Source organism: Parasteatoda tepidariorum, chromosome 8, assembly GCF_982258835.1.
Source record: "Parasteatoda tepidariorum strain Cologne lab strain chromosome 8, Ptep-v5.0, whole genome shotgun sequence".
NCBI classification, from domain to species: domain Eukaryota; kingdom Metazoa; phylum Arthropoda; class Arachnida; order Araneae; family Theridiidae; genus Parasteatoda; species Parasteatoda tepidariorum.
Genome location: NC_141762.1, coordinates 20,035,484 through 20,047,430, shown reverse-complemented (window position 1 = coordinate 20,047,430; position 11,947 = coordinate 20,035,484). Strand labels below are relative to the sequence as shown.

At 27.2% G+C, this 11,947-nt stretch overlaps 1 protein-coding gene across 1 annotated transcript; it reads right to left on the bottom strand.

Annotated features, from left to right (window-relative positions):
• Nucleotides 1-4,589: 4,589 nt before the first annotated feature.
• On the bottom strand, nucleotides 4,590-11,711 carry ND-PDSW (NADH dehydrogenase (ubiquinone) PDSW subunit). Its single transcript, XM_016066052.4, has 5 exons — nucleotides 11,572-11,711; nucleotides 9,275-9,400; nucleotides 8,427-8,562; nucleotides 7,303-7,442; nucleotides 4,590-4,812 (listed from the first exon to the last, which is right to left on the bottom strand). The coding sequence occupies exons 2-5, from the start codon at nucleotides 9,396-9,398 to the stop codon at nucleotides 4,709-4,711; spliced, it is 504 nt and encodes a 167-aa protein (XP_015921538.1). The 5' UTR covers nucleotides 9,399-9,400; nucleotides 11,572-11,711; the 3' UTR covers nucleotides 4,590-4,708.
• Between the last annotated feature and the right edge of the window lie 236 nt (nucleotides 11,712-11,947).

The window sequence follows — 11,947 nt, the reverse complement described above, 5'->3', positions numbered from 1 at the left end:
CCTTGACTATCTGTGGTTTAATTTGAGACTATGCAAATTAAAAATATTCAGACTGTTTATTATTTTCTTGAAAGTATATTCAATTTATTATGTCAGCTAAGTGAAAATGTTGTTCTTTATCCCTTTATAATTCTCAGTTGTTCAATTTTAATGAAGCTAATACCATCTTTTCTTTTATGTGTATTATGTGAAAAATTACAATTAAATTAAAAAGAAACTATTTCCCAATATCAAATTTTAGCTTATAACTAATATGCAATATTGCACAAAGTTAAAGTATGATTATTACATGCCACTGGGCTGTGTAGTGAAAAAGAATTCTTATGTTATCAAAAAGATTTTTATAGTATACTGGGTGGTGTCCAGTAAATGTTGCAACAAACTTCTAGGGGAAATAGGGCACATCATAATGATTAAGAACTACTTAGGAAACCATGAACAGAAATGTCATCTTGCGCTGCTTGGGGCGTTTTCTTATTATGGGCATGTTGTTGTGTGCCTTTGAACTTCCGTTCTAATTTTTCCAAAATATTTAAATTTTAAGTTACTACTATTGGCAATTGTTGGGAGTGCCATTGAAATAAGCTTAGAAATGCCGTTTTATTGTAAATTAATGATTGAATGAGCTTGTCCAGTTAGTCCCCAAATCATTAAATTCTGATTACTGTATCTATTTGAAAGCAGTTTTTGACAGTAAAAGGAAACAAAAAATTAAGATAATTTAGCTAAATAAAAGAAGTACCTGATGTTTAAGGGCACATGATGCAAGAGTTAATAATAGGCAAGCGCCCTTAATGGCATACGATAACATTTCCGGTCATGGTTTCCTAGATAATTTTTAATCCTTATGATGGGCCTTATTCCCCTAGAAGTTTGCTGCAACATTTACAGGGCACCCTGTATAAAATGTTGAACAGGTTTGCAAGGGGCTTGAGATTTGATTGGCATTGCAATTTTTTGCATATTTTCAGATGGTTCTGGCATGCTTTTTATTTTTTCATTAAATAGTCAACATGGAATATTCAAGAAAGCAAATTGTACCAGACGGCATTGTTACAGAGTTAGCTTTTAAAAATAAATTAATTTTCCTTTAGAAATTATTGTACAGCATTATTTCAAAATAAATAAATAAAACACAAAGTCGAAACTTGCTTAATTTTTCTACGATTTTTAGGAAAGCTTGCGTGAAAGATGACAGGCGAACTCAAATTTCTATGCTGTGTATAATGCCTAATGTTAACTATTATATTTATATTACATAATTATCTTTGAAAGAAATATACATACCTACCAATATTAGACAAGTAAACATATATATTATATATCCGCTGTTGAACAGCCAACCCAATTTTGGGTTTACGACTAGTAATGTTCAACTCCGTAGTTTCTCAATTTGTAATTTTGAACCAATCCCCGTCAAGCATCACTGGCTGCGGTCAGTGTGCGGGTGGGTGACCCACTTGGATCAGTCTGCGTAGGGACCGAGGGTGTGCGGTATTGGTCCTCGTTAAACTGTGCTACCGTAAAGTGCTCGACTTCGCACGCAGGTCGTCGGGCTACCGAAGCGGGGGTGCCATCCCCTCCGCAGAGGATCAAAATTGTGATGGCATGTCTTCGGATCATCCTCCGGGATGTTTCCCAGACCGTCGCCAATAGCCCATTGTGCAGCTCTAGTGCGACGTAAATTAACAACAACAACCAATCCCCGGAAGTTGAGGAAACTCCTGGAAAAGTACCCTCAGAGGTATATGTTATGGGAACATGGAGGACTTTTTGACTAGGCAGATTTAACCTGCATCAATAACCATTTACTACACGGGGAGTTTTCGGCCGACGGAGATCAAACTCACGACCTCTTGGCCATGGGTTCAGTGCCTGACCAACCAGGCTATCCCGGCCCTAAACAAAACTTACAAAATCGAATGGTTATGAAGTCAAAGACCTCAGGTACCACCACCTAAGATCTAAAAAAAAAAAAACTAAATTTTGAGCTCAGAATTTTGTAAAAACTTATGTGAAAGCAGACAGGCGAACTTTAATTTCTATGGTGTATAATGCCTAATGTAAAATGTTATACTATATATATATTATACTTAATATAATAATAATAAACTGTATCATCATGAAATTTTCCTGACTTTTTTAGAACCATAACCCATTTAAAAAACATTAATTTTTTTTAAAAAATTTGCTAGTTTCTTAATGAATGATTTGATTTTTTAAATTTATTTAATGAAAAAGATTAATGTTTTATTAATTTACTATGAATTTTTTTAAAATCGAATTGTATTTCATAGTGGTTCTTTGAATGTTTTTAAATCATTTGACATGTAAATAGACCTTTAGTCACCGACTTTTAATCGCAAACCACGACCACAGATTTTTTCTTCTTCTTTAAATATAGAAACGGCCACCGAAATTATGATGTCGACATATTTTAATTGTAAAAAAATAACATTAAAGTTTTTTTTATTTTTACGAATCAGCCCCCAATCTGCGACTCCAAATGAAAGTGCGTCAGCATAGACGTAGCCTCAGGGGGCAAAATATTTTGCCAAAATGCAAATTTTTCTGCAGTTGATTGCATAATTAAAATAAACTTTTTTTAATAACAAAAATTAAGATAATTACATCCACTATTGTATTTTTTATTATTAATATCTTTTCCCGCTTAGTATTTTTTTAAAATACTTGGTTTGACTTATTCCAATGCGTGTATCAAAGATAAAAAGTTACTTTTATAAAGATAACGAGATTTTAAATTATTGACTTAATAATCGTCTGCTGTAAGAAGCTATTTGGGAATTTTTGTTCCGTGTATAATTCGTGGGTGCTGGTAAAAACAGCATTTTAAAAAAGCAGGTGAAGTGAATATCAGTCTTATGTTTTAAAAGGATAAAAGGAGTTGCTGATTATCAATTAAGACTTCGGTAGTGCACCCATTTTCTGGAATGTACTCTTCATTAACTTTGATCTTTCAAAAGAAGATGGTTTGTTTCATTTAAAATTTGAATTTTACCACTCTTAAAGAAAATTTTTTAAGAATCTGCTCTTTCACCCTATTAAAAAAATTGCATTTCTTTTAACCCTTTGTATCACCGCGTTACATACATGTAACGCGGTGATACAAAGGGTTGTAACATACATGAAAACATGTAACATACATGAAAATTCAATCCTATAATGAGGTGGATTTACCTATAAAATCAAACTAAATTCAGGTAAAGAAATTATTGCAAACTCGGGGGAACCAAGTCTTGGTGCAGCTGCCAATATTATAATGCATTTAGCAAGAATTGTTCGACGACATAATTGCAGGATATACAATTTTTTTACAATTCCCTTGATTGTATATTTGGCTAAAGAGGGATTGAAAAATGTGGTGTGAGACCTTGTTACCATAAAAACAATTTAAAAATTTTTCACATGAAGTTTTAAATATATTGGAATTTTTGTGCTATTTTTCACAATATTGGAGATGTTCAACAAATGCTTTTTATCAATAAATTTTTAATTTTAAGGTCTTAATTTTTTCATTATTTTTTACACGCTTAATATGATGTATTCAAACATTCGCGTAAATATTTCTTAAATCAGAGTTGTTGAGTTACAAAGGGTTAAGGTTAGTGAAATATTTTTATTTTATCGCATAATTGCAATTCTGTACTCCATTGTGTTATTAAAAAAATTGTAGAATCAATAGTAATATTTGCATTATCATTAAATTTACACAATTTCTAGACAATCAAATGATTTTGAAGTTATAGACCATTATTATTTCTAAGTTATGGTATGCCTCCTCCTTTGCACCTATTTTAATGATGAAGCATAAAGAATTTGGTGAAATATGAGTAAAATAACTATATAAGAATATTGCAATCACAGGGGTAATTTTTGGAAAAATTAAAAAACGTTAATTGATTCTTCGAAAAAAATTTTTTCACGAGAAAGAATTATTTACAAAATAGTTATTGTTAAAACGGACCATTTACAAATTTTTAATTGTAAAAAACGGTTTCTTCAAAAAAAAATTAAATAAATAAATAAATTACTGATTACAAATTTTGTTTAAAACAAAAACGCTTTGAAAGATTCTTTGTTGCTTCTTTTCTCATAAAAAGAAATCTTATTTTCAATTACTCAAAAAATTATGAATAGACTTTTCACAGAAAGTTTGAGCTTCTAAATTTTTGTAATTTTTTAAAAAATTAAAAAAATCAGGACCTTAATTTTTACACAATTAACAAAATAAATAAATCCTTTTTGATTTCATGAAAATAGACCTTTTACAAAAAGCTTGGAATAACCCCTGAATTAAAGTTATTAATAATTCAGAGATAATATAATTAATCAAGATCATTGTTACCTGTGATTTTAGTACAGTATTAGTTGTAGCTACATTTACAATTGAAAGAGTAAATTATGATTATTTGTATTCATGATTACCAGAAGACATTGACATTTTGCCCACTTTTGGAGCTACAGACTTGTTTATTAATGTTCATTATATACTAGATTCACCGACTGATTTTTACAAGATTTAATTCCATAAACAATATAACATTCTACAGACTAAAATCAGAAAAATATAAGCTTAATAACTTTATTAAAGTACAATACAAAAAAAAAATCTACTAAATTTAACAAACAAAACTGCTGCATTGTATTTTTCAACTAGAAGTTGAGTACAGTTTTTGTAAAATCAAAATTATGGATTCCATGTTCCAGCTTCTTTCCTTCTTTCATAAATCATTCTGTGTTTTTGTTTCATGTATGCATATTTAACATGGGGAAAAGCACCCAGATCACCATCTGAAGGAACAAAGAGATAAGTGATTTTTTTTTAATAAAAAATAAATTAGATAATACAAAATATGTATAATAAATACAAAAATGTGCTTTTTTTTCTTCAAATCTGAAAACCAAGAATAAAAAGTGTAGATTTTGTTTATTAACAAAAATCACTCTCATTAACTAATTTAAACAAGATTTACTATTGTAGTGTTAACTAATCCGATCACAAATTACCATGTCAAAAATTCAAAATTTTTTTTTTTTCAAACTGACATTATATGCTTAATCATAAGGAAGAAATGATGATGTCATGCAAGAAACCCACAATGAAATACTGTTCATTGCATATTTTGAGTTTGCAGCATCAATTGCAAATTTTCATTTCCTTAGTCTACACATTTTAATAATTCCGATTACTTTTTTATGAGCTTAAGATGACCAAAGTCTCAGAAGGATACTAGACACTGTATTATAGTGACTCTGTCAAGAACACACCAAATTGGGATTCAAAATTTTAAATATGCAACAAAGCTAGTAAAGTTAACATAGGAGGACATCTTTCAAAAATTCATTTCACTCATACACTTCTAAGGTGTGTTGTCTCTTACATTAGATTAAACTCAGTTCAATGTGGAGTTTAAGGGTACAAAATAGAATAGACTGTGTCAATTAATATAATATCTATACAGTCTTGTAACACACATAGAAAAAATGTGAATATAAATTTTTTTAAATTTAATTTTGAATTAAAATTTTAAGAGTTTTGTTCGGACATCCATTGTAAATAGAAAAAGAATTCTATGGTATGCTGGGATGCATAATTGCCAGTGAAGTAAGTGGTTTTTTATCATAATGTACAGCACACCAAGATTGTACTAAATATGTTTCAATTCCTCCTATCTTCCTTTAAGATGAACTTTAACTAAATTTTGACAAGTCTGATTTAATCAACTTTTAGACAGGCCCTAAAATTACACAATTGTTTTTTTAAAAAAAAAATAATTTTTGGTTGCAAAAGTAAGGAAATAGCTAGATTTATCATTGGTATCATCAAAAACTATTTATACAGTATTAAAAATATCAATTTCTAATATCAATTGAAGATCAAGGGGGAAAAATGATTTATGTCCATGAAAGCTGAAACTGAAAAAATTACTTATCAAGGCTTGAGAGTTCTCAGAAGCAATCAAACGATTAAAATCGGAAAAAAAAAATATACATGAATGTCACAAGTATTCAATTACATCCTATAAAAATTTCAAAACAAAATTTCCAATTCTTCACCATGAAAACATTTCAAAAATTGAATTGAACAAAAACTTTTTCCCCTTAAAATTTCTCCTCAATCAATATTTTCAAACTATTACTCCAATTCTCTTATATATCATCATGATACTTTTCTTTGTTTTTCTCATCTACGGGAGAACAAGAATCGGTTTTCTCCGAACAGCCCATCTTCACAGGAAAAATAAATTTTCCACATTACTAATTAGTAATCCTCAAAACGCAACAGATGGCGATTCAATAGTAATTTTCATGAAAAATAGACAAAAACTGTTCTTCCCCTTCATCTTTTATTCCTTTAAGATTTAAATTTTGCACTTTTAATCAAGTTTTGTCAAGTCTGCTTCAATCTATTCTAAAACAGGTATGTAATGCAAAATTGTACTATAATCGATTCAAAAAATCAATTTTTATTGCAAAAGCAAGGAAATTGCTAGATTTAGATTTGGTATCATTAAAAATTTATTTATTTATTATATTATTATTAATAATTCAATAATAAATAAAAAATCATTATTAAAATATTTGTTTCTAATTATAATTTCAAGTAAGATTTAGGCTTTGAATGTTGCACTTTTAACAAAGTTTTATTGAGTCTGCTCTAACTAATTCTACAACAGGCATGTTACCCAAAATAACACTTCAATTATCAAAAAAAAGTTTTTGTTGCAAAAATATATAAATTGATAGCATTGGTATAATTAATAAATAATTTATTTTCACTAAAAATAATTGATTATTATAATTCTTAGTACACATTTGAGTTGTAAATAATTTGAAAAGAAACTAAATGTTAGTTACGAAATTCGTTAAAAATAAACTCTCCTTTTAAAAGAGTTGTTCAAATCAATATACTCCCATATTTTGTAAGTTTTACCTTCATGCAAATAGTAGTAGGAATAAAAATAAATAAAAAATAGCAAAATATAAACTTAAAGGCTAATTTACTCAAACTGCTTTTATAGCAAAATTGATTTTTTTAGAATTAAAACTTAAAAGTTTTTATTTTAATAAGATATGCAAAATATGATAGTTATATTACTATTTAAAATTACTAACTTTAAAATATGGTCCGATACATTCTTTAGTCTAAATCAGGTAATTTTTAAATAAGACTTTTAACTGTACTGATAATTAGGAAAAAGCTAATTTTCATTAAGTTTAATGCTAACAAAAACTACATTAATTGATAAGGTATTAATTATTTTTTCCTTTAAAACTTACATTTAATGAAATAATTAAGAGATGCTTCCTCAAAATCATCAAACATTTTCTTGCAACGCTCATGTCTTTCATGACCCTCATATCTGACACATTCTGTTCTTCTTCTGTTAAGAAGATTAAGTATGCTTGCATCTAGATTTCTAAAAAGAATATTACATTTATTTTACAGAAGAGTACATTTTCATATAAGTTTCATTTTAAACTTTAAAATGACACAATATAATAAAACTATGGATATGTTTTTCCTTTACACTTTCATTTAAACATACAGTGTCTGTCACCTATTTGAATAACATTCATTATTAGGACATTTACTTTTATTAAGCGGTTGAGTTTACAAAATTGGAAAATCAACACAAACAAGGAAAATTAAAAGCTTTTGAAACTTTTTACATGTTTGAAAATACAAGGTATTAAAATACTAGCATATTGTCATTAAATTAGCTGAATTTTAAATAAAGAATTCAAATTTTAGCAATAAAAGTTTTTATAAAAGTTTCAATAATAAAAGTTATTTTAATTTTCACCCTTACATCAAGCATTAATAATAAATTTAAACACATATTGAATTCCTCCTTGACACTCAAATCTTGCCATTTAGTAAGGCATACTGCCAACTTAAAATGAAAAGATAAACCAAATTAAAAAGATAAACTTCAACTTTATTTGTAATTGAATCATAATACGCCAAAAAACTGGTTCAAAATTGTTCTTACATACAATATACATTCTGTAAGTGATTTTATCATATTGAATACATTGTTGTATGACATTGTCATCAATTATCACAGATTATTATTTTTTTTTACTGAATAATGCATGTTATGTTTGTTTACCTTAAAGACCTATTATGGGAAAAAATCTAATTTCCAGAGTTGCCGAAATCCAGTCGATTTCAGATAATGGTGTGTAATACCATTATGTAATTTTTTCAAAGTTTTTCATTGCTTCAATAGGAAATATGCTAAAAGTATTTTCTGTATATAACTGTCACCATGTAACAGCAATATTGAAGTGGAATGTTTAAAATTGCCTATAATTAACTGAAATCATCATAATTTTAATTATGAACAACAAATATAGTAAATCATAATTTAAAAATGATAATTCACAGTTGAACATACTTGTCTCGCTTAAACTGCTCTTGAGCTTCATAAATGCAAGAAATATCATTTTCATAACATTCATCAATAGTTGGAACTCTGTTATATTTTCTGTGGTAGTATGGGTAAACTTTTTGATTGGGCAATACAACTTTCTCTGCATAAAGAAAGAAAAAAAAATATTACCTACATTTATAAATAAAAAGTAACTTACATATATTTCACACATAATTTACACCACAAATATTAGTTTGATCACCTCATTATTAAACATTACTTCCATTTTTAGTAATGTAGTACACTCATTGCTACAGCTGCATTGACAAAAGCACTTATCTATTAATGTGAACATTGACTGAATAGTTGAATACAAAAGTTAAATAATTTAAAACTTTTCACTTCTCGAGAACTATACAAACATTATTAATGATTGCACAGAATTTAAGAATTTTCAAACTTTTTAATAAATTTTTTTCAATCTTTTTAAAATTAATTAAAAAAATAATAAATAAACATTCTTAATTATTTTTAATGCGAAATTATCTTTTATTATTGAGTGCAAAAAGTTTTGGATTCGATTAAATAATTTCAGATCAGAGATGTGAAGAAATATGCGAGAACATTAAGAGATTAAAGTTTTTGACAGTTCTCTTTACTTTATTAAATTAATATTTGTAACAAAGAAAAAAAAACTTTTTTTGTGTTAAATTTAAAACATTGTCTGCACACATTAAATTTTTAATGCAGGAACTTCGAACCATCTTAGTACAAGAAAATTTGATGGAATGTTATCAGTGTGCTTTTTTTTGTGCACTTTCAATTAGTATTTTGAATCATAAAATTACAATCAAGCAAAACAATAGCATTACCTCTAAACCAAATACAAGGTCTATCAATCAAACTATATACATATCCCATAAAATTAATGAGTGTGTTTCTTGTTTCCTGGGATGGACCATTAAAGAAAGGTCTTCCTGGCAGTTCATCCTTCATTTCTGTGTATTGCATAAAAGAAAAAGGCATTTTAAACATATGCTAATTTAAACAAGAATTACATATAATAAATAAAAGAAATAGCAAATTTTTAAGATTGTAAATAACATTTCAGTAAATTAACTTCAAAATGTTTACACATTTAGAATTTTAATTTGTTGCCAAAAGATAAATTATTAAATAAAAATATTAAAACTACATATAAGACGGCAGAAAATCAAAATATGTTAGAAATTTATCTTTTTGAATATTTTTAATAATTTAGAGTTTGTTGCCATTAACTGTAAAGATAGATCTTGTTGATTTTAATAAAGTTGCCATTTTAACAGCATTTTTGCCCCACCCACAAACCCCTAAGAACCAAGACCCAAACGTTTTTTTTTTAATAAACATAATCAAAATCTGCCCTTACATGAATTATTTTTTATTTGTCTTATAAATATTAATACACAAATATGCATAACCCTACCTTCAAAACATAATGTATTTAGATAAATATGTATATAACTTGGAATTAATATAATAATTTTTCTTGCTTATTATTAAGAAAAACCACTTTTTTTTTAGACAATAATTTGAGCTTTCTTAATGTTATTTGTTTCGAATTGAACAGGTGCAGAGTACAGGCTGGAATAACTTTTTCTTTTATCTCCTTAATAAATTCAGTTTTCAAATAAGAATAAAATAAGCATACATAAATATTAAAATAAAATATTAAAAGTATAAATTTTTTAATTCTTTTCAGAAGATTAATTTTGTTTCAGAAAATATTCAAACGGATGGATTAAAATATTTTGAAAGTAGTTATATTTTAATGCTACAAAATAATAATTTAAATATAAAAATCCATTAACTTTCAAACCATGATAAAATACTGAATAATATGCAATTAACGTTAGCTATTTTTACATTTAAAATTTTATTTAATAAAAGTTTACATGATTGATTAATTATTTTGTTGATCAAAACAAAACTGATTGTAAATACATAGTTTAAAAAGCAACTGAAAAAACTATTAAGAAAATTGTTAAACAAACAGTAGTTATGTCTAGTTAGTTTTCATGCAAAAGACATTATTTTAACAAAAAAAAAAAAAAAAAAAAACTATAACTTAAATATTTAAGAACAAATAAATAAAGCAGGAAACAGTACATTTCTTTGACTAGAAATAAAAGCATAATAGTGGGGTCAAAGAAGAAATTTTCCTATGAAAATTTTCTTTTAATATATCTAGGTAATATCTGAAATCTTAATCTAGGTAATATCTGAAAAAACCTAATCAAACCCCAAAATAGACATCAAAACCCCAACCGGGTTTGTTTTTTTAAACTCTGAAGTTTTTTGATAAAAATTTTCTTAAAAAAAAAAAAACATCTTCTAAACAATAAAAGTGATTTTTTGTAAAACACATTTTTGTTGTGAACTAATTTAAAAAAAAAAAGTTATTATACAAAGTTATTTTCAGAGATATTTCCATATCTGTTTGCGCCAACTGAAATTGTCAAGATCTCAAAGGGATTTTAAATTTTCAAAAATTAAAAAAAAAGAAAAGGAAAAGAATAATGCTTAAGTTGGTTAACAAATGGGTGGGTATGAGTTATTCCTTTGGACCCCTATTGGGCTTGTAAGATAAAACTTAGAGAATATTACTGAAAGAAATCTTCCCCTACACTTTGTAAATACACACAAAACAGTATTAAGAAAGAAAAGGTTTAGAAACACTAAAAGTAAAAGATTAAGGTGTAGTGCTTAGAAAAATTTCCGAGGGTTTTAATTAGTTCAATAAACTAATAATTCAGCATTTGCGTAGTTTATTTTCAAACAATGGATATAAATTAAGAGTAAATTAATAAGAATAATCTAATGTTACAATTTTCAACTGATAGAGAACAATCTACATACATTAAATACACAGTTATTGTTTTTACATTATAATGTCGAGAAAGATTTTAAATTGTCTAAAATATATATCTAATTCACTTAGACGAGTATTTTTTCTTATTTCCTCAATCAAATTCTGTATAAAGCCTGATTATATTACTGCATACTTTTTGACCTTGCACATGAAAACGTAAACATTAGTTTAGAGCAAGAAAACTATTTATAAATAATTAGTGTCAAAAGCACTACAAGGTGGAATTGAAGTGCATACAATTAAAAACTTTTCTATTACCTGATTCCTATATATTTATAAGTTAAATATTAAATTATTAATATTTTAAAAATAAGCCAAAACTAAAAAACAGACTATAAGGATTTTTGTTTGGATCAGATGTTTGAACACAGCAGCTTTTGACTGACTATATTTGTCCGTTTACAAGTTAAAAATTTCAAGTAACTGTAGTTTGTAGCCGAGAGGTATCAGCTGAATACTTAGAAACTTGAAGGTTCATTCTTACTGCAAACAATTTACACAATTCCGATGGCCATCAAGAAAAAATAAGAAACTGATTTTCTCTCAAAGCTTTGCCCTCTTTTTTCTCTCAAAAACGATCGGGATGTGCAAGAATCACGTGCGTTGAGAACGGTCTCTGAAACTTGCAGATGCC

Excerpts from the sequence above, each read along its gene's own strand:
- ND-PDSW (XM_016066052.4), bottom strand. The coding sequence starts at position 9,398 with ATGAAGGATGAACTGCCAGGAAGACCTTTCTTTAATGGTCCATCCCAG. Across the intron at positions 7,443-8,426 it reads GAGCAGTTTAAGCGAGACAA|AAATCTAGATGCAAGCATAC; the intron begins GTATGTTCAACT and ends TATTCTTTTTAG. Across the intron at positions 4,813-7,302 it reads TCTTAATTATTTCATTAAAT|ATGGTGATCTGGGTGCTTTT; the intron begins GTAAGTTTTAAA and ends TTGTTCCTTCAG.